The sequence below is a fragment of the Pantherophis guttatus genome, chromosome 1 (assembly GCF_059756535.1).
Source record: "Pantherophis guttatus breed Tessera chromosome 1, ASM5975653v1, whole genome shotgun sequence".
Taxonomy (NCBI): domain Eukaryota; kingdom Metazoa; phylum Chordata; class Lepidosauria; order Squamata; family Colubridae; genus Pantherophis; species Pantherophis guttatus.
The window spans coordinates 321,587,856-321,612,605 of record NC_142063.1 but is presented as its reverse complement, the minus strand read 5'-3'; the positions used below and the strand labels follow the sequence as shown (position 1 = coordinate 321,612,605).

Genomic DNA, 24,750 nt, shown 5'->3' with positions numbered 1-24,750 from the left:
CACCAAGCAGCACCACGCCCACCAAGCCATGCCCACAGAACTGGTAGTAAAAAATTTTGAATTCCACCACTGCCAAATATAGAGGCATACCTACATTCTGCCTAAGCATGTAACCCTTTCAAAGAAAATCCAAAGATGATGACATTAGTGGAACATGGATGAAACATTTAAAGACAATACACCTTCGCTGGGAACATTGTAAATTGTATGTATTTACACACCATAATGGCTCAATTTCCACAATACACCAAAGGCAAATAAATCATATTATCATTCAGCATGACATGTTTAATTTAATGACAACTGTAGATCCCCAAACTGAGAAACAAACTTGAACATCCCAGGATATGTGAACTAACCCTGATTAGTTCACAGCTATTTGGGACCTCTGAAAAGGCTTCATAGAAAAAGACAATGGAAGAAATGGAAGATGACTTCATATAAGAAAATTGCAGGGTGATAATTTCCCATGGAACAAATTGCACTGCATGTGCACCTAGTCAAAAGCACTGACATGTAATCCAAATTTCTCCTTCCAAACATTGGTTCTGAAGATTGTAGCTGAGTAAAATTCACAAAGAAAAGAAACTCAGTGGGAAGCGTGGGAGGGAAAGGGAGAGAAAGAAAAGAGGGAAAAGGAAAATGTAGGTGGGGAAGAGGGGGTCTACAACCTGAGCATTTTAATGGGTATGTTATGAGAGGGAGGCTGTTATGTAAGGCTTGCAGCATCTTGGTTTATGTAACAACAGAGGAAGACACAGCTTTGCAGATTTAGGGGGATAAATGGTGAGAGCAGCACCTAAGAAATTCTCTACAACTTCACAGGCAGTTTATGATTACAGAAAGGCATATACCGAGTTGAGCGATAAGGAGGATTGCCCTAGGCATCATCTCAGGATTATATCCAGAATGTGAACAAAGAAACTTCTCTGCAGCATAAACAGCTTATATTGCTATACATAACTCCAGGCAGCTCATGTACAGCAGAACATTAAAATGCAGGACTTCCAGGTAAAAGAATGTAATACATTCAGTAGTGACTTGAGCCAAGGGTGTCTTTTTTTGCTTTAGAATAAGATTAGCAACTTGGATGCATAAACACAAGGGAGTCATAAACTCTTACCACCTACAGTACATCCCCAAATTAACTAATGTCCCCAAAACATTAGTTAAAAACACACACACAAACACACAACTAATGACTTAAACTTCACAAGCACCTATGAGAGGATGACTAGAGTCTCATAAAATGAGTGATCTCATGAGTAATTTTGGAAGGAGACTCCAAGCCATTGTGCAACGGTGAGATCACAGAAGAGCGATTAGAACTGGAAATAGTCGCTGGCCGCAGAGATCAACATAGATGTCCACAGAGGGATCAAGAGAGAAATGGCAAAAGCAGTATTGCACCAAACTCCACTCCTTTTGTAATGTGCTGTGATGTGGCGAAATGCTGAAATGCTCTTGGTTCGGACCGGATCGCCCGATTCGGTAGCGATGGTGGCGGGTGGTTCGGAGAACCGGTAGCAAAAATCCCTGCCCCCCCCATGTCCAGCTGAGCCATGCAATCATCAGAGGCTGTTTTTTTTTACTTTTAAAAGCATTTTTTCCTGCAACCTCTTCGGCTGAAAAACTGCTTTTAAAAATAAAAAAAAAGCCTCTGATGATCGCGCGGCTCAGCTGGGATCATCAGAGGCTTTTAAAAGGATTTTTTTTCTGCAACCTCTTCAGCCGAAGAGGTTGTAGGAAAAAAAAATACCTTTAAAAGCCTCTGGCAATCCCAGCTGAGTTGCCTGATCGTCAGAGGCTTCTAAAAGCATTTTTTTCTGCAACCTCTTAAGGTTGTAGAAAAAAATGCTTTAAAAAGTAAAAAAAAAAAAGTTGGCCATGCCTACCCAAGTCACATTACCTCCCACCACCACCAAGCCACGCCCACAGATCCGGTAGTAACAAATTTTACATTTCAGCACTGTGTGGCGGGCAAATATAAAAGGCACCAAAGCTGACATTGTGATAATGAGACATTGCTTTGATGAAAACGCTGTATCCCAAAGAACTTTGGGTAGCAGGTCCTGGCCAAATTTGGTTTGTGTTGGAAAAAAGCTAACTGGAGTTGGATCCTCTTAGAACTTGGTAGAAAACTGCCAGAAAATCCTGAAGTTAAGAGCTAGGCAGGGAAGTAAAAAAAACCAAAACAAAATACACACACCCAGAAGAAGGCAATGGAAACAGCATTTCCATTTTGCTACCAGTAAAACTTTGTGAACAAGTTCAGGATCCATAAGGACTTGATTTATGAAATTATCTACCATTTTATACATCTCACAGGATGGTGCCTCTCCCATTGAAAATTAAAGACTGATATGACTTTATACTACAAACCAGCACATATACATTTTTATCCTTGGGTCACAGAACCTCTGAACCTCTTTTTAGCTGGGAATCTCATTCACTGCTTCCTGAATTCTCAATCCTGCCCAATCCTTCCCAACCGAAGACACTGGGATCAGGCTGGGCAATGGGGAAGTTGCAGAGAAGCTGCACTTCATCCTTCTTACTTCACTTAGCATGACTAACATTACTGCTTATATATTGGCAAAGTGGGGGTGGAAGATTGACACCCTGTTGCCCCCAGAGAGTTCTGTCATTTTTCAAAGTGATGTCTAACAATCAATGAATTAGCATATTGTACAACTTGATATATTTAAAACATATACTTTGTGCTTTGGAGCTGTAGTGATCCAAACCGGTTAAAGTAAATCAACTGCGGAAACTAAAAATCAGTTAATTCACGAAGTATTATTGTAAAATACTCCCCAGGCCCAGAGGCATAGACTTACAATGTATGCTTTCTATCCAGATTCCTATTTTTGCTGGAGGTTAAGAGTGAAAAAGTTTAAAATCTATGTATTTATTTATTTAATCATATTTGTATAGCAGCCCATCTCACAGGAAATGACTCATAGAGTTGGACGTTGTGATTGAGATTATCAAGTCCAACCATTTGCAAAACCATATTCTGCAAAGCGTTCTTATCATTCGTACTTAATTTCTGACCTTTAATCAGACTCTGCTTTCTTGTAAATGTAAATCCATTGTTCAGTATCCTGCACTGTGGAACAATAAAGAACAGGTCTTGACCTTCTGTGTGACATCCTTTCAAGAGTGCTATCACGTTCCTTCTTGGTCTTGTCTTCCCTTGGCTAAATGTACTTAGCACCTTCGATCTCTCTTCATAGAACTCAATCTCTAGTCTATTGAGCACTTCTGAAAGGATGGTGCCCATAACTTCACAGATTTTTCAAAGGGGGCTGTGGGCAAAATAGGCTCAGTAGAATAATTTCTCCTGAAGATTTGGAAATGCATTTGTTACAGCCACATCACACTGCTAGCCCATATTCAGTTTGTAATCTCAAAGGTGCTTTTTTCAAGAAACAACTGGACTTTCTGGTTTTTTCTTTGAAGACATTTCACTTCTCACCCAAGAAGCTTTTTTTTTTTAAAGCACCTTTGGGACAACCATGACTGAAGTGGTTCTTCAGAGCTGAAGAAGCTTCTTGGAAGAGAAGCAAAATGTCTTCAAAGAAAAACCAGAAAGTCCAGTTGCCTCTTGAAAAAAACACCTTTGGGACTATCATGACCTGGATGATTGAGAATCTCCATAGACATTAGGCAATCAAGTAATGTTTCAATATTTTTTTGGAAGTGTTATTACCAAGCCCCTAATCCAGTGGTTCTCAACCTGTGGTCTGCAGACTGCTGGGGGGGGAGGGGGCATGGTGTCATCATAGGAGGTCCACGAAGGCCTGAAGAAATATGATGGTTTAAATCTTGAGTTAAGTCTTGAGGGATCCATGGCCACAAAAATTATTTAAAGGGGGTCTATGGTGAAGAAAAGATTGAGAACCACTGCCCTAATCTATTCCTTTCAGTTTTGTGAGATAATTCAGGCAAGAAACACATCCAGAAGTACTAGCTCTAACTTTATTGTAAGCATATATGAACAAAATAATGCATATCTGAAAGTACTTTTCTCCCTCTTCATTTTTACAGTCCAAAAAAACCAGGGAAGATCCCTAGTTTTAATTTTGATTAGTTTGTTGGGGTTTAGCACATTCCATTTAATTGAAGAAAATGGGTTATTCAATTATCAATTTAAACATCTGGATAATACCTGCTGTGGCCTGTCAGCCGCTGGCTCCTTCAGCAGCCAAATCAGAGGAGGAGGAAGTGTGGGAGTCAGGATCAGCATCAAGGCAACCTGAGAGCTCCGAGGGGGAAGAGGGAATGGAGCTGGCAGAGAGACAGAGGCGGAGCCTGGGCTGTCCGTCAGTCCTCAGATGGAGAGTCAACAGCCCCCAGGTCTGGAGGTGGCTGATGAGGAAGAGGAGGAACAGCTGGGTCCATTGCCTGACATGTGGATGCACAGAAGGCAGAGGAAAGGAGAGCAGTGGAAATCCGTGGGCTGATCCTTGGGAAGGAAGAGCCACTGCTGCTAGCGAAGCCCCACTCTAGCTCTGGGGATAAAAGGCAGGAAGCAGAGATGAATAGATGTGGCAGACAACTATTCATCTTCCGGACGGATGGACTTGTTAGGCTGCAAGCTAATAATATGCACACTGTGTCTCCTATCCTTAGATCTACTACATGTAGACTGAAATCATCTGGATGATCACTAGATGGCAGCAAAGAATCTGAATTTTCTATATTCCTTCATCACATCTAGTGATTGCTGGGGTTCTTCAAGACCAGATCTTGTAGATATTCATGACTGTTTGTTTGTTCTTTATTTATCATATTCATCATAGTCTTCCATCTCTCAAGAGAGTGACTTGCCTATATACTGATGGAGCACAGTTGCCAAAACAGAATACAGAACAGCTTTTTTGCAGGTCTGAAGTAGTGGGAGAATACAAAGATGCCACAATTCATAACCTTTCTCCAATTCAGAAATTCCTTTCTTACCTCATCAAATGAAGCTTCATTCTCACAGTTCTCAAGCACTCGAGTGTAGAATGAGAGACCTGCAAAACCCAAAGAGAAAATTATTTTTAATATTAATAAAATGCCTCAGAAATACAAAGCTGATCATTAAGAGTAAAAGAAGGGCATCTAAAAGGACTGTGTCATATTTTATATCCATGTGGATAAGGTAGAATTAATTTATCAGGTGGGTATGTTTTTCATGCAATTAATTATCTGCATAGAAGCCAATGCAACTATAGGAATTGTCAAGTCGTACAATTGTTCTGTTCTGTCCCCGTCCCACACACGCACCCCCACAGACAGCCCGGAGTTAATAAGCGACACGACAAAGTCTTTGAAGATAAAGCTGGCAGCAACCCAGTGGCTAGCTGCGAATTCAGACTTTACTCACACAAAACAAAGATTAGACTGCAAGCATTCTGATAAAGCAGGCAAAGTTTCAGCAATACAAGGATTAGTCCAAATGCAGTCCGACAAGGCAGGCAGAAGTCCAGTAACGCAGAGATCATGGATTATTTCTAGTTTTTGCTTGTCACAAACTGAACCAGCCACCACACCCACATTTATACCCTATGGGGTGTGGTCCAGTGACTCAGCTAATTTCTGGCACGCCTTCCCCTCTGCTGCGCATGCTTCTCCCTGCGCCGCTGTCGAGGATCCAGCCAGCACTTATCTCCTTCGTCACTGTCCACCTGTGGCTGCGGGGACGTGCTTGGCTCGGGGCCTATCTCTTGGCCTTCGGTGTCCTCCGGAGACATTGCCAGACAGGAGGGTCCTGGAGAGGGAGGCCTTGCCAACTCCTCTCCCTCACTCTCAGAGTCTGCATCTGTCGATAGCCCAGGCTCAGGCAACGGAGCCACAACATGTTCTGAGTCAGGGGAAAAGCTGGAATTCTCCATTATCTGCAGCTTCTATTATTCGGATGACAAACAGGAGATCTCACACCAGCCATAAAGCCTAATAGTCACTGGTTGCATTTACATAATATATTTTATATGGTTACCAAATAACATTATCCTGTTTATGGATTTGCATGATATATTTACTGTAAGAATGAAACAAACACATGGACTATTTTTGTCTGACTTACTAGGATACATAAAGGAAAGTAAGATTATCCCTAACCAAGCGTAGCATGTTGTACGCATGCAGCAGCTAGATTTTCAGCTGATCTCATTAAACATTAAGATTGTCTTATTCTTCTTCAATGTGCCTAACCTCATTGTAACACCCTGAATTTTATGATGAAATGATTTATTTTGTCACTTTAAACCCAGTCAGTCTTATTACTTAATTCCAGAGCAGAGTTGTAAGCCTAAAAATATACACAAACTCTCTTCAAATATAGATGATTTTATAATCCTCGATCATATTAATTTTTCACTTACTAAATTTATATTCTACCTTTCCTCCAAGAGCTCAAGGTGATTTCCATGGGGATCCCTCTTCAATTTACCTATGCAACAATAAACCCGTGAAGTAGGTTGGGCTGAGAGAGACTGCCTGGCCTAAAGTTCCCCAGGATATTTCCATAATTAAGGGGGACTTCAGCCTGGATCTTCTGAGTCTTTGACTAATAGTTTAGTCACTACACTATACTAGTTATTCCTGCCACTTTATTTTACTATAAAATAAATACACAAATTTTATTATTATTTATTATTATTTAGATCTTCCAGGACAATATTGGTCAGAAAAATATCAGCTGAAGAATTCTTATAACAGGGCAAACAACGTTGAGCCATATGGACAGTTCCCTATCTGAATGTCCTCTTGATGTGTTTGATATAGTGCCCATAACTCTCAGTAACCTAGGACATAGTTTAGTCTTTGCTGCTTCTGGAGGGCTGCTAAGGAAGGCTAAAGAAATTTTCTGGAGGACCCATACACAAAATGGGACCATAGAATCATAGCACTGGAAGCAAATTAGAAGTATTAGAAGTCTTCTAGTACAACCTCCTGCTTAAGGCAGGAGTCCTTATGTCATTCCAACACTGCAAGCTTTTAAGAAGAGATTGGACAACCATTTGTCTAAATGGTATAGGGTTTCCTGCCTGAGCAGGGGGTTGGACTAGCAGACCTCCAAGTTCCCTTCCAACTCTGATATTCTATTCTATTCTATTCTATTCTATTCTATTCTATTCTATTCTATTCTATTCTATTCTATTCTATCCTATCCTATCCCATCCCACCCCACCCCACCCCACCCCACCCCACCCCATCCCATCCCATCCCATCCCATCCCATCCCATCCCATCCCATCCCATCCCATCCTATCCTATCCTATCCTATCCTATCCTATCCTATCCCAGACAAATGGCATCTAATATTTTCTTGAAAACTTCCAGTGATGGAGCACCCACAACTCCATGAGGCAAGCTGTTCCACTGATTAAACATTCTAACTATCAGGAAATTCCTCCTTATTCCAAGGTTGAATTTCCCCCTGACCCATTGCTTCTTGTCCTGCCCTCAGGTGCTTTAGAGAATAAATTGACCCCCCCTCTTCTTCATAATCAGCCCAAGTATTGAAAGATTGCTGTCAGGTCTCTCCTAAGTCTTCTTTGTTTGCCTCCCCCCCGACCCCCCCAATTCCTCATACTGAAGTATTATTATTCAAGCTCGCTGAGACTCCTCAATTTATTAACAGTAATACAAAGAGTGATCCTCCTTCAGTCCATTAACTATATCAGACAATATAGTCTGCATTTGGGGGAATGGCTATATAAGTTTTATATCATATATCTATTTTTCTCCTTCCTGATCAAATCATAACCTAGTTTGGTACACAATTCACATTTCTTTAAAATGCAGTGACATGTGACTATAAAGTCTTGAAAGAGCAACTTTGATGTCCTTGTTTCTCAAGCTGTAGATTAATGGATTCATCATGGGTGGAACAATGGAATAAAAGGTAACGGTAAAGGTTCCCCTCGCACATATGTGCTAATAGTTTCCAACTCTAGGGGGCGGTGCTCATCTCTGTTTCAAAGCAGAAGAGCCAGCGCTGTCCAATGACGTCTCCGTGGTCATGTAGCTGGCATGACTAAATGCCAAAAGCGCACGGAACATTGTTACCTTCCCACCAAAGGTGGTCCCTATTTTACTATTTGGATTTTTTACATGCTTTTAAACTGCTAGGTTGGCAGAAGCTGGGACAAGTAACGGAGGTCATCCTGTTACGCGGCACTAGGGATTCGAACCGCTGAACTGCTGACCTTTCGATCGACAATTATTGTAATTATGAAATTACATTATTGTAATTATCAACATTATTGTAATTATGAAATCAAGATGGCATTTGGATTTTTCTGTAAGATTTGTGTATACTGATTTTCCCATTGCTTGGAATTCTTTTGTATTCATTTCACCTCCACCCTATTTGATTAACTCATTTTCTGGGCGAAAAGAAAACATTAAACAAAGGAGCCTAAATATACAATGGTGAGAGCCTATAAAAACTTGACCCATCAAACACCTTATGAAGGGAGTAAAACTATCGAAGAAATTGTTAATCCTGGAATGACACATACAAGGGAAGATGATAACATGGAATTTACTTTTCATCTACCCTTTTCTTTGATCTCTACATTTTCAGTTTAGCAATAGAGGAAAATGTTATTAAAATGCTAAAATATATAGCCCCAATTCCCAATTAACTTCCGTGGAAGGCTAGCGGGCCTATTATTAAATCTGCCTCCTTCTAGAAATAAAATATGCTTATTTTCAATTTTATTGTGTTGTGTAACATAGTGTGGCAGAATTTGTTGTTGTTAATTACTTTTTCTCTCAGTTTAAAATTCAAATATAGCTAGGGAGATTATAAAATAGGAAACCCTGATAATTGCACCATAGGATTGCAATCGCAGTTTCGCTTATATAAGATTTGGTTAATTAAAAAAGGAAAATTATTACTTCACTAGGTTCAGGCAATCATCTCCTCATTTACACATATAGATCCACTCTCTGGGAGCGCTCGTGCTGGTTGAAGCAAAGAAACCTAATCTCCCAATTAGGTTTTCAATCACTTCTCTATGAAGCAAGCTGGTATTGTTGTAGGTGTTGTCAGTAATAGTAATACTGAAGAAGTCTCAATCATTTCAAACAGTATGGGTAGCCCTCAATTTATGACCTCTTGTTTCCAAGTTATAAGAACACTGGAAAAGAAATGACTTATAACAGATCCTCACACTTTTGACTCTTGTCGCATCCCCATGGTCACATGATCAAAATTTGGGTGCTTGGCAACCAGCATGTATTGACGATGGTTGTCGCATCCTGGTGTCACATGATCAATCAGTAGCTGGCTTACGACAAGGAAAGTCAGTGGAGGAAGACGGATTTGTTTAATGGCTGCATGATCTACTTAAGAACCAGGGGTGAAATCCAGCAGGTTCTGGCAGGTTCTGGAGAACCGGTAGCAGAAATTTTGAGTAGTTCGGAGAACTGGCAGCGGAAATTTTGAGTTGTTCAGAGAACTGGCAAATACCACCACTGGCTGGTTCCAGAGTGGGGTAGGAATGGAGATTTTGCAATATCCACACCCACCAAGCCACGCCCACCAAGCCACACCATGCCCACTAAGCCACACCCACAGAACTGGTAGTAAAATAAATTGAATTTCACCAATGTTAACAACCACAGTGATTCACAACAACCATGGCCAAAAGGTTGAGATTTACATACTTAGTAATTTTTGGGGGGAGAAAGGGAGGTCATGAGGGCCTCTTTAGAAACTGGATTGATGAAACAACCAAGGCATGGTTATCGTATCAGTAGATCAGTGAGAAGGAACCAGATGTTTTCCATTTCTCCCCCTATTCTTAAAGTATCCCACTTTTAAATTCCTATGGGGATGTTTTAATAATGCTTTTTTTTATTATTCCATTCATCCTGCTTGAAGATCATTTCAACATGTGTCTTCTGAATGTGCAGCTGACTGTTTCTGATCCCTACCTCCAGGGAGAAAGCCAGCATGGTTTCATCAGAAGGACAAAGGTGCCAAGTTCTCCAATGACATGAGAATCTAGGACTCTCTTTAAATCGCACATTTAATCCACCCTCATCCCAATAATGTCCTCCTGTATGTTACCTTGGTAAACTGACAAAAGCTTTATAATGCTTAAAAGAAGCAGTGTGGCTTTCCCTTCTCTTTGAGTCCATCACTGCTTTCTAACCAGTGCCCCAGGAGAAAGGGAAGGCTTGGCACAGTCAGGAGGCATCCCAGCATTGAATTAATATGCATTTGTGAATTACATATGAAAAAGATGATCAATGACTTCATTGGCGTGGATCGATTTCAGCAATTTAGTACTGTTGAAAGGAACCTGGATTAAACAGCAAAATGAAACACACACCAGCAACTCTGGCTGTTTCCAGACAGCTCTGTACAGTATGCAATATTCGAAGTGCATTGTGTGATTTCATCAGGAGGGCCATGTTTTGGTCTATCTTTGAGCTTCCTTTTGCCTGTTTGCAATCATTTGTTTAGACAAAAAGACCTGGAAAAACATTCTGACAGAGGATTTTCTCAAGGAGCAAAGTCTATCACTGTTTCTCTTTTCCTTGTCCCCCACTGAAAACCACCTTGAGTTATATATAAAACTAGCTGATAACCGAGCGTTACCTGGGTATTTATTTATCCCAATCCTGTATTAGACAGGGAACAGCCTTTCAGGTGATTATCTGCATTAGCAGGCACCTCCCCAACAACTTGCCTTCTTTGCTTGAAGCTGAGGGGCTAAAAAAAACCCCCAAACATCCTAGGGCCTAGGGTGATGTTGTTTTTTTAAGAACCAATCCCCCTTGCCAGAGGGAGCCCCCTTCTGGAGTACTGTGAAGCCGTTACCATGGCAACGCCACCGTGCTGTACAGTAGAATTCATTTTAAGGCACAACAGGCTGTATCTTAACAGAACTTGAATCCAAATTGCACACTATCACTGTCAAAAGTACTCTGATTTGACACTATAGATATAATTCATTCCTTTTCATTTCAGCAGGCCTGGCGTTCCAGAGTTATGATGGAACATATACACATATTTACACACACACACACTCTCTCACTCTCTCTCTGAGGGGTGATAGGGGTGTCTTACCCCTACAGTATTTCTTTCCAGAGAGTAAGTCATCTGTGTACCAAGTTTAGTTGAAATTGCTCAAGGTGTTCCAGATTTATGCTGGAACACATACACACACATAGCCATTTATATATATATAGAAGGTGGGACAAAAATGTAATAATCACAACTGTATTGCTAGCAGATGCAAATGTGTTTCTCAGATCTGTACACATTCTTATAAAAAAGAAATTTACACAGCAGCAGTCTGAGGCATGAAGCTACTGGCAACCTTCTAGAGAGAATTTGGAAGAATTTGGCTCCCTGGGAAGAATCCCTTTACACATTATTTTCCCTTAACTGATCTCAACAACTCTGCAAGCAACATTTTTCAATGGTGGAAACAAAGACAGTGTTATAATAGGAAGAATCAGCTAGGAATGTTTTGAACATATTATGTTTCCAGAGGTGGGTTGCAGCAGCTTCTGACCAGTTCTGAAGAACCAGTAGTGGAAATTTTGAGTAGTTCAGAGAACTGGTAGTAAAAATTCTCTCTGGCCCCGCCCCCATCTATTCTCTGCCTCCCAAGTCCCAGCTGGTTGGGAAGAAATGGGAATTTTGCAGTAACCTTCCCCTGGAGTGGGGAGGGAATGGAGATTTTACAGTATCCTTCCCCTGCCACACCCACCAAGCCATGCTCACCAAGCCATCCCATGCCATGCCACACCCACCAAGCCACACCCACAGAACCGGTAGTAAAAAATTTTGAAACCCACCACTGGTAGTTTCCCATGGCCATTGCAATACCTATGATACTAATCGTTGATGGCTGCTGACTTCAAAATTAATATGTAAGAAAAATAAATAAAGTAAAGAAGGATGCCAACATCTCATAATAGCAATAGCACTTAGATTTATATACCGCTTCATAATGCTTTACAGGCCTCTCTAAGCAATTTACAGCATCAGTACATTGCCTCCCAATAATCTGGGTCCTCCTTTTACCGAACTCGGAAGGATGGAAGGCTGAGTCAACCCTGAGCTGGCCAGGGTTGAAGGAATGAAACTCCTAGCAATGTCAGCAGAGTTAGCCTGCAATACTGCATTCTAACTATTGCACCACCATGGCTCTTTAATAAGGTGGCCAAATTTAAAGAAGTAAAACATGAGATCTCAGGAGATTCGGGGTGTTTTTAATTTGTAATTTTAACCAAATTACATAATTAAAGTTTACATATACACACATTGATACACACTTGCCGTGCAATTATGTAATGATGTGCACAATTTCAATTGTATGCTTCAGACCCGAGGGTCTCATTATCTGGCCCCCAAACTCATCTAATATTTTCAGCCACTGCAAAATAGTTTTCCTTGCACTAATGCAGAAAGCTTGTCATCACCACCAACACCCCTTTTGGAATTGATTTTAGAGTTTCTTCTTCTAGGAATCTTGATTTCCCTCATTCCTGCAGAGCCCCATCTGCTCTTCTTCATCTCACTGTGGATTGCGCTTTATAAAGAAATATAGAGATGACACCTCCATTTAAAGTTAAAATTCACCTTTACTGAAAATTCCCTACATCAGCACTTTCCTTCAGGTTCTGTTTTATAACAATGATTTATTTTATTTTTAGTTTTTATCCTACCTTTATTATTTTTATAAATAACTCAAGGTGGCAAACATATCTAATTCTCCTTCCTCCTCCTCCTATTTTCCCCACAACAACCCTGTGAGGTGAGATGAACAAAAATGACTGGCTCAGAGTCACCCAGCTGGGTTTCATGCCTAAACAGAGACTAGAACTCACAGTCTCCTGGTTTCTAGCCAGGTGCCTTATCCACTAGACTAATGATCGGTTATATGTATTGAGAAGAAGGGACCAGGAACATATTGATTGTTACAAAAAGTGTTGTAATACTGATCAGTTGAGATGTGGCTGCATATATTATTTTGATTCTCACAAGGGCCATATTGAATTTGGTGTCAAATACACAAGCTACCTTACAACTACTTCCACTGGCACTGTAAGTTTTCTTGTGCAGCATTTATTCTAATTGGTCATCCAGCTACAGGTGACTAGGTGATTAGGGGACAAGGTGACAAGCAGAGGTGCGTTTCAGTAGGTTCTGACCAGTTCTGGAGAACCGGTAGCGGAAATTTTGAGTAGTTCAGAGAACCGGTAAATACAACCTCTGACTGGCCCCGCCCCATCTATTCTCTGCCTCCTGAGTCCCAGCTGATCGGGAGGAAATGGGGATTTTGCAGTAACCTTCCTCTGGAGTGGGGTGGGAATGGAGATTTTACAGTATCCTTCCCCTGGAGTGGAGTGGGAATGGAGATTTTACAGTATCCTTCCCCGCCACGCCCACCAAGCCACGCCCACAGAACCGGTACTAAAAAAATTTGAAACCCACCACTGGTAACAAGGTGATTAGGTGACAAGACACACATGTGCATGGCGGCTACAATAAATTTTATTGAGGGTGAAAGTTCGTACTCCAAGCTTGTGGGTTGGTTTCTGAATGTTTCGTTACCAGACTAGGTAACATCTTCAGCAGAGTTTAGGGGAATCCCTAGACTCCACTGAAGATGTTACCTAGCTTGGTAACGAAACATTTGGAAACCAACCCACAAGCTCAGAGAATGAACCTTCACCCTCATCCTACACCCAAATTACAGATATTCACCACTAATGCAGCGGTGAAATCTGGCCGGATCTATCCGGCTCACACGAGCCGGTAGGGCTGGTGGCGGGAGGCTCCACCCACCTGCTGGGATGATATGTCCCGTTTTTTACCTTCTGTGCGTGCGCCGAAGGCTCTGCGCATGCGCAGAAGAGGCTCACGCGCTTACATTCCCGATCCAGTAGGGAAGGTACTGTAAGTGCATTTTACCCCTGCACTATTGCAATGCTTTTCAGTGTCGCAGGGCACCGTAACCGAATCTTGAAATCCTCTCTGCCCCATCTTATACTGAACAAACTCAAGATAGAATTGAATTGCTTTCTCACCCTTTTCATTTTCTCCGGACTGTGTAGTCCACAAGACGTATTTATTTATTTATTTATTTATTTATTTATTTATTTATTTATTTATTTATTTATTTATTTATTTATTTATTTATTTATTTATTTATTATTATTTTATTTTTTTATTTTAGGGAAATTATATTGCCGCCTATTTGCGCATGGCGACTCATAGACGGTCTTAAGCAAGTATGTTTTAGTGGGCGTTCTCTTGATTTGATATATGAGACATTGTTTGGAACTGTACTTTTTCCTTCTGTGTTCGTAATGATTTGTATTTTACAGTTGGGGATTTTATGATTTGTAGCTGCTGTTTCCTTGTGAGCAATGTACATTTTGGTGCAGAGAAATAGCCTGGAGAAGCTATACCAGAAAGACATCCCAGTTCTACAGTATGGGGGCTTTAATCACCTCCCAACTTTCTCAACCCCTCCAGGTTTCATTTCTTTCAAGAAAAATTAAGTAAAAAGGTTTGCTCTCTCTCTCTCTCTCTTTTTTTTTTAAGTAAAAGAAGCACTAACTGGGAATTGTTCAGCTATAGAACAATCTACAGTCCAGGACCAATCTTTATTTTTTTATGAATACCTGAAGCATTCTTAGGGAACAAAAATGGATGATTCTTGCAATCAAGTGCTGCTTTTTGAAGATACTCAAGAAAAAGACAATGTTCTGAAGCTAATGGGTATAAAAGTGAACATGCAGTAGGAGTTTTGCCCCTTACATTCATTGATATTGGTTGTTCTTAGGATAGTATTTAAGCCTGACTTTGCATCTGCCTAGGCAAGGGGTGTCAAACTCAAGGCCTGCGAGCCATATCCAGCCCACGGGGTACTTAGATCTGGCCCATGGAGCCGCCCTGGAAATATCGAAGGTGCCTCTGCCACATGGTCCTCCCAGGCTCCATTTTCGCTGGCAGAGGGCTGCAAGAGGATCCCACCAGCCTTGCCTGGGCCACCACAGGTGTTCCCTGACATGAGTGATGTCAAGTTGGCCATGCCCACCCTGTCCATACCCACCCTGACCATGCCCATCTCCCCCTCCAAGGTCAAACACAACCCTGATGCAGCCCTCAATGAAATAGAGTTTGACAACCCTGGCCTAGATTTTTTTTTTCAATAATTGGGGGGAATGTGCGTGTTTCAATGTCAGTGTTGTGGTCCGCCAACAGCTTGCGGACAATGAGGAGGCTGGGGAGGAACATGGGCCAGTCCTGGAGTCTGGGGAAGGCTCGGGCAAGGGCTCTGCATCGGAGGCAGAGAAGGGGCCAGGGCCATCTGGGAGTTATGCGTGGAGTCCGGAGCCTCCAGAGTCGGACATCAGAGAGGCAGAGGAACAGGAGGAGCCTGTTCCTAGTGCATGCATGCACACTAGGAAGGAAGGAAAGAAGAGCTAAAACAAAAGGGACGACTCAGGAGTAAGGCCTGGAGATGATTGGCCCCTCCCATAAGGCTCAAAAGAGGAGCAAAGGCACGTGGGCCCTTTGCAGGAAAGCAACATTGTTAATTCTGTTCCCAGTCTCTGTTTGATTCTGGACTCCATGTGGCTTTGCCAAATAGGTCTTTGGCAGTGTGTCAAGGGAGATAAAGGTTGGTGATTATCCCGAAGGACTTCTCCCGAAGGACTTTTTGCAACTAATTGTGACTCAGCTGTGAATGAACGTAATTCACAGCTGTTGCAATAAAAGAGGTTTTTGGGACTACTCATGTGTTTTAATGACTCAGGAAGCCTAGGTCACAACAGTCAGAGGTATCCAAAGCTTGATTGATTACATGACGTCAAGTCATTGTCAACTCTTAACAACCAATAGATAGATTTTCTCCATGATGATCTATCGCTAACTTGGCCCTTCAGCTCTTCCAACTGCACCCCCATTGCCACTGTAAATAAATCCATCCACCTTGCTGCTGGTTGCCCTCTTCTCTTTCCTTGTACCTTTCCCAGCATTGAAATCTTCTCCAGAAAGCTAAGACTTTGTATATTGTGTCTGAAGTAAGATAAGTTGAGCCTGGTCATTTGTGCCGGGAGTGAGAACACTGGGTTCATTTGATACATTGATTTGTTTTCTTGGCTCCCTAGAGCATTCCCAAATTTTTTCCTCCAAAACCAAAATTCAAAATAGCTGCAACTTGTGTGGTTGAAGCCCTGCCACTTCATTACACGTGTAACAATTTGCTATAGCATAGCATAGCAATATGCTATAGCATAGTGTGCAAAAATGGAACTGGACTTTATAGCCATTGTTTAACAGAAATTAAATATTTCTGGATTATGCTGGGTTAAGGATGGTTGCCTTCAGACTTTATAACTTCTTTATGTGTGATGACCTATCACAAGATCTACATTTCAACCTGTTTTTCAAAGTCAGTTCTCAATCTAAATAAAGTATAACTATATGCAGTCAAATCCTTTTCAGAAAATCATAATTTAATTCTCAGATCAGGAATCTTGTTTTATTCCTGTAACTTTTGGGAAAGGATCTTTGGCAAGTCCCATTTGGATCGCATACAGCAATTTCTCCATCATCGAGTTGGATTCACTTTAATGAATTACAAGAGAAAGCTAGTATCCTATTCTTTCAGCAGGTTGATCAAATTTCACTTGCAGAGGTTTCCAGTTGCAGAGAGTAAGCCATTTAGTCTTTTGCAGGGGAAAAAAATCCAGGCCCAAAAAGTTGTATAGCACCTTAAAATCAAAATAAATTGAATTCTTATTTCCAGTGCCTTGGAATTCTTATCCAGTACTTTGGAATCTGAGCCAGTATAATCATCATCATCAAGAAAAAAATATATAGAAAAAATCTAATATTTTCTTTTGCATAGCAAATCTTTTGCAAATCTTTTCTTTTTTTGGTGCCAAAATAGACATATTGCTCAAAGCCTGTATCTTTCTTCCAAGATTTACTGTTGTTCTTTTACAAAAATTACAACAAAAAGATTGCAATGGAATAATTACCGTCTATGTGTATGTGTGTCTTTGCTCAAACATTTTCCCTGATGAATTTTCCTCTGTACATGAAATATAGATCTATGGAAAGTAATTTTAGTGAAAAAACTCCTAAAGGGAAAATTAGTTAAAATGTTCTTGACAATACTACTGCAGCCAGTTTCCAGTAATCTGCAAACTAGATGTGACTGGCAAATATATACATTCAATTGGGTCCAAAAGATTAACCTCCATAATTTTTTGTATTATTACTTGGAGTTGCAGGAATTAAAAGGCTATTGTGGCAGTTAAGTACAACTTAACATTGAAAGGGGTATAAGCAGTGGTGGGATTCAAATAATTTAACAACCGGTTCTCTGCCCTAATGATTTCTTCCAACAACCAATTCACCAAACTGCTCAGAAAGTTAACAACCGGTTCTCCCGAAGTGATGCGAACTGGCTGAATCCCACCACTGGGTATAAATAAGAGCCATTGTCAAACCAGGTTCTACTCCTGGTGATGTCTTGGACATACCTATGTACTTTTCTTGGCAACAGTTCCGACATGGTTTATAATTGTCTGCTTCCAAGGATGTGTTTTTAAAGTTCTCAATCTAGTCTCCATTCTGGTATATTTTTGGGTGGTCTCCTGTCCAAGGACTAACCAGATCTGGCTTGGCTCAACTTTCTGAAATCAATCAAGGCTAGCTAAGTACTGCCACCTATCTAGGTAAGTCATGTGAATTCTGTTAAGCTCCCCATAAAGACTGGTTTAAAGGGATTTCAATAGTAAATAAGAGAAAGAAATGAACACATTCTGAGTCTTGGACCAGTGGTGGGTTCCTCCCGGTTTGGCCTGGTTCTGCTGAGTCGGTAGCGGTGACGATATGACATCACCGAATCGGTTCTGCTGCCCCCCCGCCCTACAGCTAATCAGAGGGGAAAAAACTGTTTAAACTCTTGCCGCGGGGCTTCAAAGGGCTGCCCTACAGCTGATCAGTGTTAAAAGAAAACAAATGAGAAGACCGGTGCCTGCAAAAATAAATGGGTAGACCAGTGCCTGCAAAAATACATGAGTAGACTGGTGCCTGCAAAAATAAATGGGTAGACCAGTGCCTGCAAAAATAAATGGGTAGATCAGTACAGCTCTGCAAGCAGTTAAAAGCCTGGTAGATCAGCACATCTGCTAAATCCTAAATAATTGTCACATGACCATCAAGCCACGCCCACAAAATAAGCCACGCCCACAGAACCGGTAGTAAAAAATGTTAGAACCCACCCCTGTCTTGGACCTCTGCTGTTTCTTGTTCCAACAATTTGTCTGGAATTGAAGCTGGGAAAGAAATAAGTGCCTAGTCTGACCAACTTGCAGAGACCTAGGACACTTGTGGGAAAGGATCCAGTAGGGCCCTTCCATGCATATTTTTAATGCTAAACTAATATATTGTTTATTATGTGTAAATATTTATGCCACTCTTCTATAAAACCTCTATGTTTGCAGCTTAATTATATTACATATATGCATTCAGAAAATTTAAAAAAAACCACATGCCCTCCAGAACACCTCCTCTCTAGCAGCCAATATCCGGACAAATAGGGATTTAACACCAAACAATCAAGCAGAAAGCAATACTTCAATCAAAGAACTACCAAGGGGAAAACCACATGCCCACCAACATTGGCAAGGCAAGCAACTGTGTAGAAACCGGATCAAATCCCACACTCTCTTGAACTGATGATATAACCTAGTTGGGTGATGAAACACCTGCAAGCAAACAGCCAAACTCAGAGAGCATCAAGAACTCCACAAAAAATAAACATAAATAAAATCGTATACGATAGCATATGCACAAGATGTTTGGACCTGTCGTTGTTATTGTAAAGCATCAAAAATAGTCCCAGGGATACTTCCTGTAGAGGGGCATTCCCCATTGCATTTGGGATAGCTCTAGATCAGGGGTCTCCAACCTTGGCAACTTTAAGACTTGTGGACTTCAACTCCCAGAATTCCCAGAACTTTGGGAGTTGAAGTTCACAAGTCTTAAAGTTGCCAAGGTTGGAGACCCCTGATCTAGATGATAATAATTGGTTGTTTGCCTGAGACACCACATGTCATGTTTTGGTGGCTTTGAATTTCCTATTGCTGTTACCAACTTTTGTTACCATTGGCAGAATCTTCCACGGTAGGTTGATTGGTCCCAAAACTTGGAAAATCCTTGCTAGTTTCTTATTTATTTATTTATTTAACCAGACAGTATTATATCACATGGACAATACAAGTCACTTTTCCTTTTACTCCCCAGCACAACTCTCCAGATTAAATTGTCTATTCAGGATAGATTGCCGTAGGGTTTTCTTGATCTAGCCCTGAATTCTCTGTATACCACTTGGCCTGGCAAATGTGATCATAAAAAAGGAAGAACCTCTAAACATATCCAGAATGCCCTCCCTTATCTTTGACAACAGAGAAGCAGAGAACAGCATTTCAAGGCAAAAAATTTCAAGGATTTCATGCCACAAGATGATTTCTATCCTCTACCAACCTCATGGAGCAGCTGCATTTTCTGAATGGTGCAATATGCCTCAAACCTTTGGATTTTTTCCAAGGATAAGGAGTGTTCCACTTAATCTCATGGTACTAAGTCATGTGCAACAACTATTTGCGGGAGAGCTTCAGATTGGACTGTAGTAAAATCTGACAAGAGTAGCCTAAGGGGGGGAGGCTAGGCTCCAAAATTCAAGATGCTTTAAAAAAAAAAAGAACTGGAAAAAATGTATTTTGAATCAGCATCAATATTGCAAAAAGTTCTGTCTAAGTATTAGAACTGGAACTTCACCCTGTCCTCATATGTAACAAGTGTGCCATTGGGCATTACAGATGTTGTTTCCAAGTTGGCCTTGACCTTAGATGTAGGGGGCCATGTAAGTTGCAACTGCTTTTGTCTTTTATTAAAGAAAAATGTCCTTGAATTGATATTGGGCATTTAAGAATCATTCATATACAGTATACACACAATACATCCACCATGTTTTTGAAATAGGAGATATAAAAACATTTCCATCATGTCAACCGTCTATTTCCAAAATCCTTTTTTAAAAGTGTAATAAAAAGCCATCCTTTTTTAGCAGTTAAGATTAAAATATGTGTAAAGAAATACTCCTTAAACCCATATGGTTGCATGCTCTTTCTTTTTTTCTCATCAATTGTTTTTGTTCCAATTCTTTTCTTTCTCCCAAGTTTTATTTCTGCTCAAAGCTGGAAGAGGGAGAAAGGTTGGTCCTTATAATGAATTAGGGCAGCAGATGTGTTGATTGGAACTGAAGTGGGGTCTAAGGAGACAATTTAAGTAGGAGTGTTCCAGTCGAATACACTCAGAATCTAATCCAACATGTCTAATTCAATTTATCAGAAAGCCACCAGGTTGTGTGTCCGGCATAATATTTCTATTCTAAGATGCATGCTTAGCTCTGTTTGGAAATTTTGCTAGGCTTTCCACGTATTCTTGTCTGCTGCTTGACCTGACTTGAGATAGTTTACAGATAAATATATTTATATTCTCAAATTCTTGGACACAAGGATAAGCTGCTGTAGAAGTTAGACAACTATCAAGAAATGAGAGCTGGATTTCTTTAACTCTAGTGACCCAAAGATAGTTTAGGCATCTTTAGAAAATCAAGTTGATTTTTTTTTTTTTTTAGTTGATGAAGTCCATGCATTATTTTCTCTTATGGCTGGTTCTGAATTTCAGAAAACAAACACCTGAAAATGCAAACTTTTTCAATTTTAAGTCCAGGATGTTTTCCGTGTGAGAAGAACAATCTTATTTGATATCTCAGAAATGATACTTATGACATTCTTCGCTCATATGCTGTCATGTATACTCTACGGAGGTGACATGCAATAGCTGTGATTCTAATAGAACATATCAATTGAAAAAAGTCAGGTCAGATTTTATATCAGCTACAAATCATAGACCATTTCTCCAGTAATCATTTATACTGTCCTTCAGTATAATTCAACCCATATTCTGCCAATGTAACAGGGGTGAGGGCAGCTGTTATATTGTCTCAGTGATGTTTAGGTGATGCTAGAATGTGCTATAAATGATTAATGGAAAACAAGTATACCATAACTTTAGTCAAGCCAATCATTCTAATTTCAGCTCTAACTCCACTCCCTTAGGCAACATGGAGTTAAGATCAAAAGGTTTACATTTTGCAAATCAGCATTAGTGCGAGCACTAACTTTCTGCAGTGCTGTATAAAAACAATGTGGATTGTTATATGTAGTGAGCACTCAGTAGAGAACAATGGCAACGTGTATCTTTCAAAGCTTTGTGCATACACTCAAAGCAACATTTTGTATGCCAGGGGTTCCAGGTTCAACTCTGGCATCTCCAGCAAAAGCTGAGAAAGCCCCCTGCTCAAAATGGGGAAGCGTTTCTGTGAATTCTGATGTCAGGATCTGACAAAATGCTGCTTAGCGGGCAACTTGCTTGTTACCCCTGTCACAACTCACTCGCTACCTCCACCAAAAAGAGTAGCTCGTTGTGAAAAAAACTTGCCATGTCTGAAGCATTGCAGAAATGCAGGAGTGTGCCACATGTTACACATTTTCAAAGCATGTGGCATTTCAATGGCTTTGAAGTTTTTATTGGCACTTTTCTTCTTCCTGTCTGTCCTCATTCAAAAGCTCAAAAATTTCTACTTGTGTAATGGCAAACACAATCGTTCCTTGAATAAGAAAACAAACCATAGTCAACAATAACATAGTAACTCAGTCCCCAGATCTTAACTGGAGGGGGAAAACTTTGGTTTGGAACCCCTGAGGGTCCTTCAGACAGAACGTGGCTCCAAATTGAAGGAGCTGCATCACCAGGGCTCTTGCCGGCTCCAGAAACCTGCCAGTTAAACAACAACAGCCACAACTCCAAGAAGCTTTAGCGTTGGGGGCATGAGTTATTCTTTTCCAGAATGAAGCCGCCCAAGCGCTTGGGGAGTGAGCGCATCCTTCCCCAGAGTCCTGCCCTTGTTCTGCAGGGTTGAGGCTCCTCTGCAGAGAACTTTCCCTTCCCTGGGACATGCAGACCTGCACACAAACAGGCACCCTATCTTGCAGCATCACACAGAGCGCCTCTGCTGCAGGCTACACAACTGAGGGCAATGTACCTCTGAACGCCACCTTGGCTATCCTGTCCGCTTTGCCTCTCAGGTTGGTGACCCTCTTCAGACGCACGATCAAGGCCATGGTGGGCCGGTGACGGGGAGTAAGTACCCTCTGCTGTTCTTGCTACAACCTGGCAAGGAAAGGAAAGGCAACGGGCACGAGGTTTGGAGCAGATGTGGGGAATCCAGCTGCCGGGTGCCCTTCAGAGCTGTGTCACCCTCTTCTTCTCTTTGCCTGCTAAGCCTCGGTGCAGCTCTTCAGCTGGAGAGCCACCTCCTCCCATCCCGGTCCAGATCAGGAGCTGGTAAACCGGAGCCGCTGTGCCAGTTGGGCTGCCTGGGGAGCAGCAAAGTGACTGCTGGCTCTCAATTATTCAAGAGCTGTCGCTGGAAAGTCCCGCTCGGCGCTCTTTACACGCTGCCCGGGCTGATCCCTCGTTCCAGGCAGGACTCTCCCCATCCTTCCGTCGCCTTTAGCAGGAGGATGCTAAAACCTGGGGTCGCTTCACGACGCTTCTCCTGCCCAAAGCAACGTGACTTTTGCCTGGGGGAGCCAGGAGAACGGAGGAGCATCCCTCCACCACGCTGGCTCTGGCAGGGGCTGAAGCTACGGCTGGCGTGCCTTAACTGCTTCACTGCTGAGTTCCCCCCCCTCACCTCACCCCCTCAAAGGAGTACCAAGCGGGGCTCGCGCGATCCTGGGAGGGACTGAAGGTAGATGGGGGGGGGGTCTCAGCTTCCGTCCTCAGGCTGCACACACACACACAACCACACACACACCCAGCAGATTTCTGCATCGAAAGGCAGGCAAGCACTCGGGGTTTTCAGTCCAAGCTCCTAAACCGAACCTCTTTCGCTCTCCATCCGTCCAACACGTTAAAATACTCGACCCCGAAGATCCTCTTTGCACACCTTGTGCGAAGAGTAGAGCATGAACACGTGAATGTTTTTAAAATGTTATCTAATTTTAGGTTCTATTTAATTGGGCCAAACTATGTTATAATAATAATTTTAATTAGCAATTTTATGATGTTTGTGTATCTATATTTTTTCTTGACTGTACACCGCCTTGAGTCCTACAGGAGAAAGGCGGTATAGAAATATAATAAATAAATAAATAAATAAATAAATAAATAAATAAATAAAATAAGGCTCGCTTAGTGGTTTTTATCGTGAGGATCTTAGGACGATCGCCATTCTGCGTTTGCATTTGGGGTCCAACCCAGGACCTCCGGGGGGGGGGGGAATTCATAAAGAGGGAGAAGAACTTTCCCCCCCCCCCTTACCTGTTCCCAAACTCATAGACAGAACAGAGAAGGTATCCCTTAATGATCTCGATTAAATCTAAAACCATTTAAATATCGAGAGTTGCCCAAATAGGACATTACTACATGGAAGAGAAGAATGGAAGAAACAAGGAGTAAGTTTGTCCATTCGTATCTCCTTCCATTTTACACACTTGAGAATGATGGCTAGTTTTTTGTTTTTTTTTTTAAATTTGATTTATATGCCGCCCTTCTCCAGAGACTCAGGGCGGCTTACAATGCGTTAAGCAATAGCCTTCATATTTTTGTATATTTATACAAAGTCAGCTTATTGCCCCCACTGGGTCCTCAATTTACCTACCTTAGAAGGGATGGAAGGCTGAGTCAACCTTGAGCCTGGTGAGATTCGAACTTACAGTAATTGCAGACAGCTGGTGTTAATCACAATGCTATCAGTCTGCTGAGCCACCAGGCTCTTGATTTAAAGTTTAAAGTGTTAGTCTATTCTAGTGCTAGGGAAGGTCAGATTTCACTCTACACTTGGCTAGGAGAGGTTAATTTTGGGCTAGCTATTCCTTCTTTCACATGCTCTTCCTGTTCTCTCGTTCTCAGCCTGACCTACCTCACAAGGTTGTTGTGGGAAAAGTTAGAGAAAAGAGCACTTTGTGCAGTATATATGAATAGAATAGAATAGAATTCTTTATTGGCCAAGTGTGATTGGACACACAAGGAATTTGTTTTGGTGCATACGCTCTCGGTGTACATAAAAGAAAAGATACATTCGTCAAGAATCGTAAGGTACAACACTTAATGATAGTCATAGGGAACAAATAAGCAATCAAATCATATTAGGAAACAGTCAATATAAATCTTAAGGGTACCAGCAACAAGGTTACAGTCATAAGTGGGAGGAGATGGGTGATATATGAATGCTTGTGGCAATATTTATTTGTTGGCAATATGTGTACACTTTTTTTATGCAGGTTATGATACTTTGTTGGGTGTGAGCTTGAATGTCCTGGAACAAAGGCTAGCATCGAGGAGTGTGGATCTGAAGTGTAACGTATGAAAGATCAAGATAATTGATTGTGAATAATTAAACATTACAACTAAGTGATTTTAAAAAAAACACAGCTAGATGAGTTTGTGTACTTCGATAGGATAAAGTGATTTTAAGAAATGAAAATACTGATAGAAAGATTGGTACATTTGTTTGCCATAAGCAGTGAAAATGGCTTCTGCCTGTCTATGGCGGTTCTCAGTCATGGTTGTCCCTAGAGGTGCTTTTCCAAAAGGCAACTGGACTTTGTATTTCTTTGAAGA

The 24,750-nt window shown here is 41.3% G+C and overlaps 1 protein-coding gene across 4 annotated transcripts in view; it reads right to left on the bottom strand.

The window, feature by feature from the left end:
* OTOF (otoferlin) overlaps window positions 1–22,939 on the bottom strand; it is a 177,010-nt gene extending 154,071 nt beyond the window's left edge. For 2 of the 4 annotated variants that reach the window (XM_034421227.3, XM_034421229.3), the window contains exons 1-2: window positions 22,166–22,939; window positions 4,966–5,024 (exon numbers count right to left, since the gene is read on the bottom strand). In XM_034421227.3, the coding sequence (XP_034277118.2) occupies window positions 4,966–5,024; window positions 22,166–22,244 (138 nt within the window). In that variant the 5' untranslated portion in view covers window positions 22,245–22,939. The remainder of the gene's footprint in view (window positions 1–4,965; window positions 5,025–22,165) is intronic. The other 2 variants (XM_034421228.3, XM_087883343.1) reach the window with 1 other exon arrangement.
* Window positions 22,940–24,750: the final 1,811 nt, after the last annotated feature.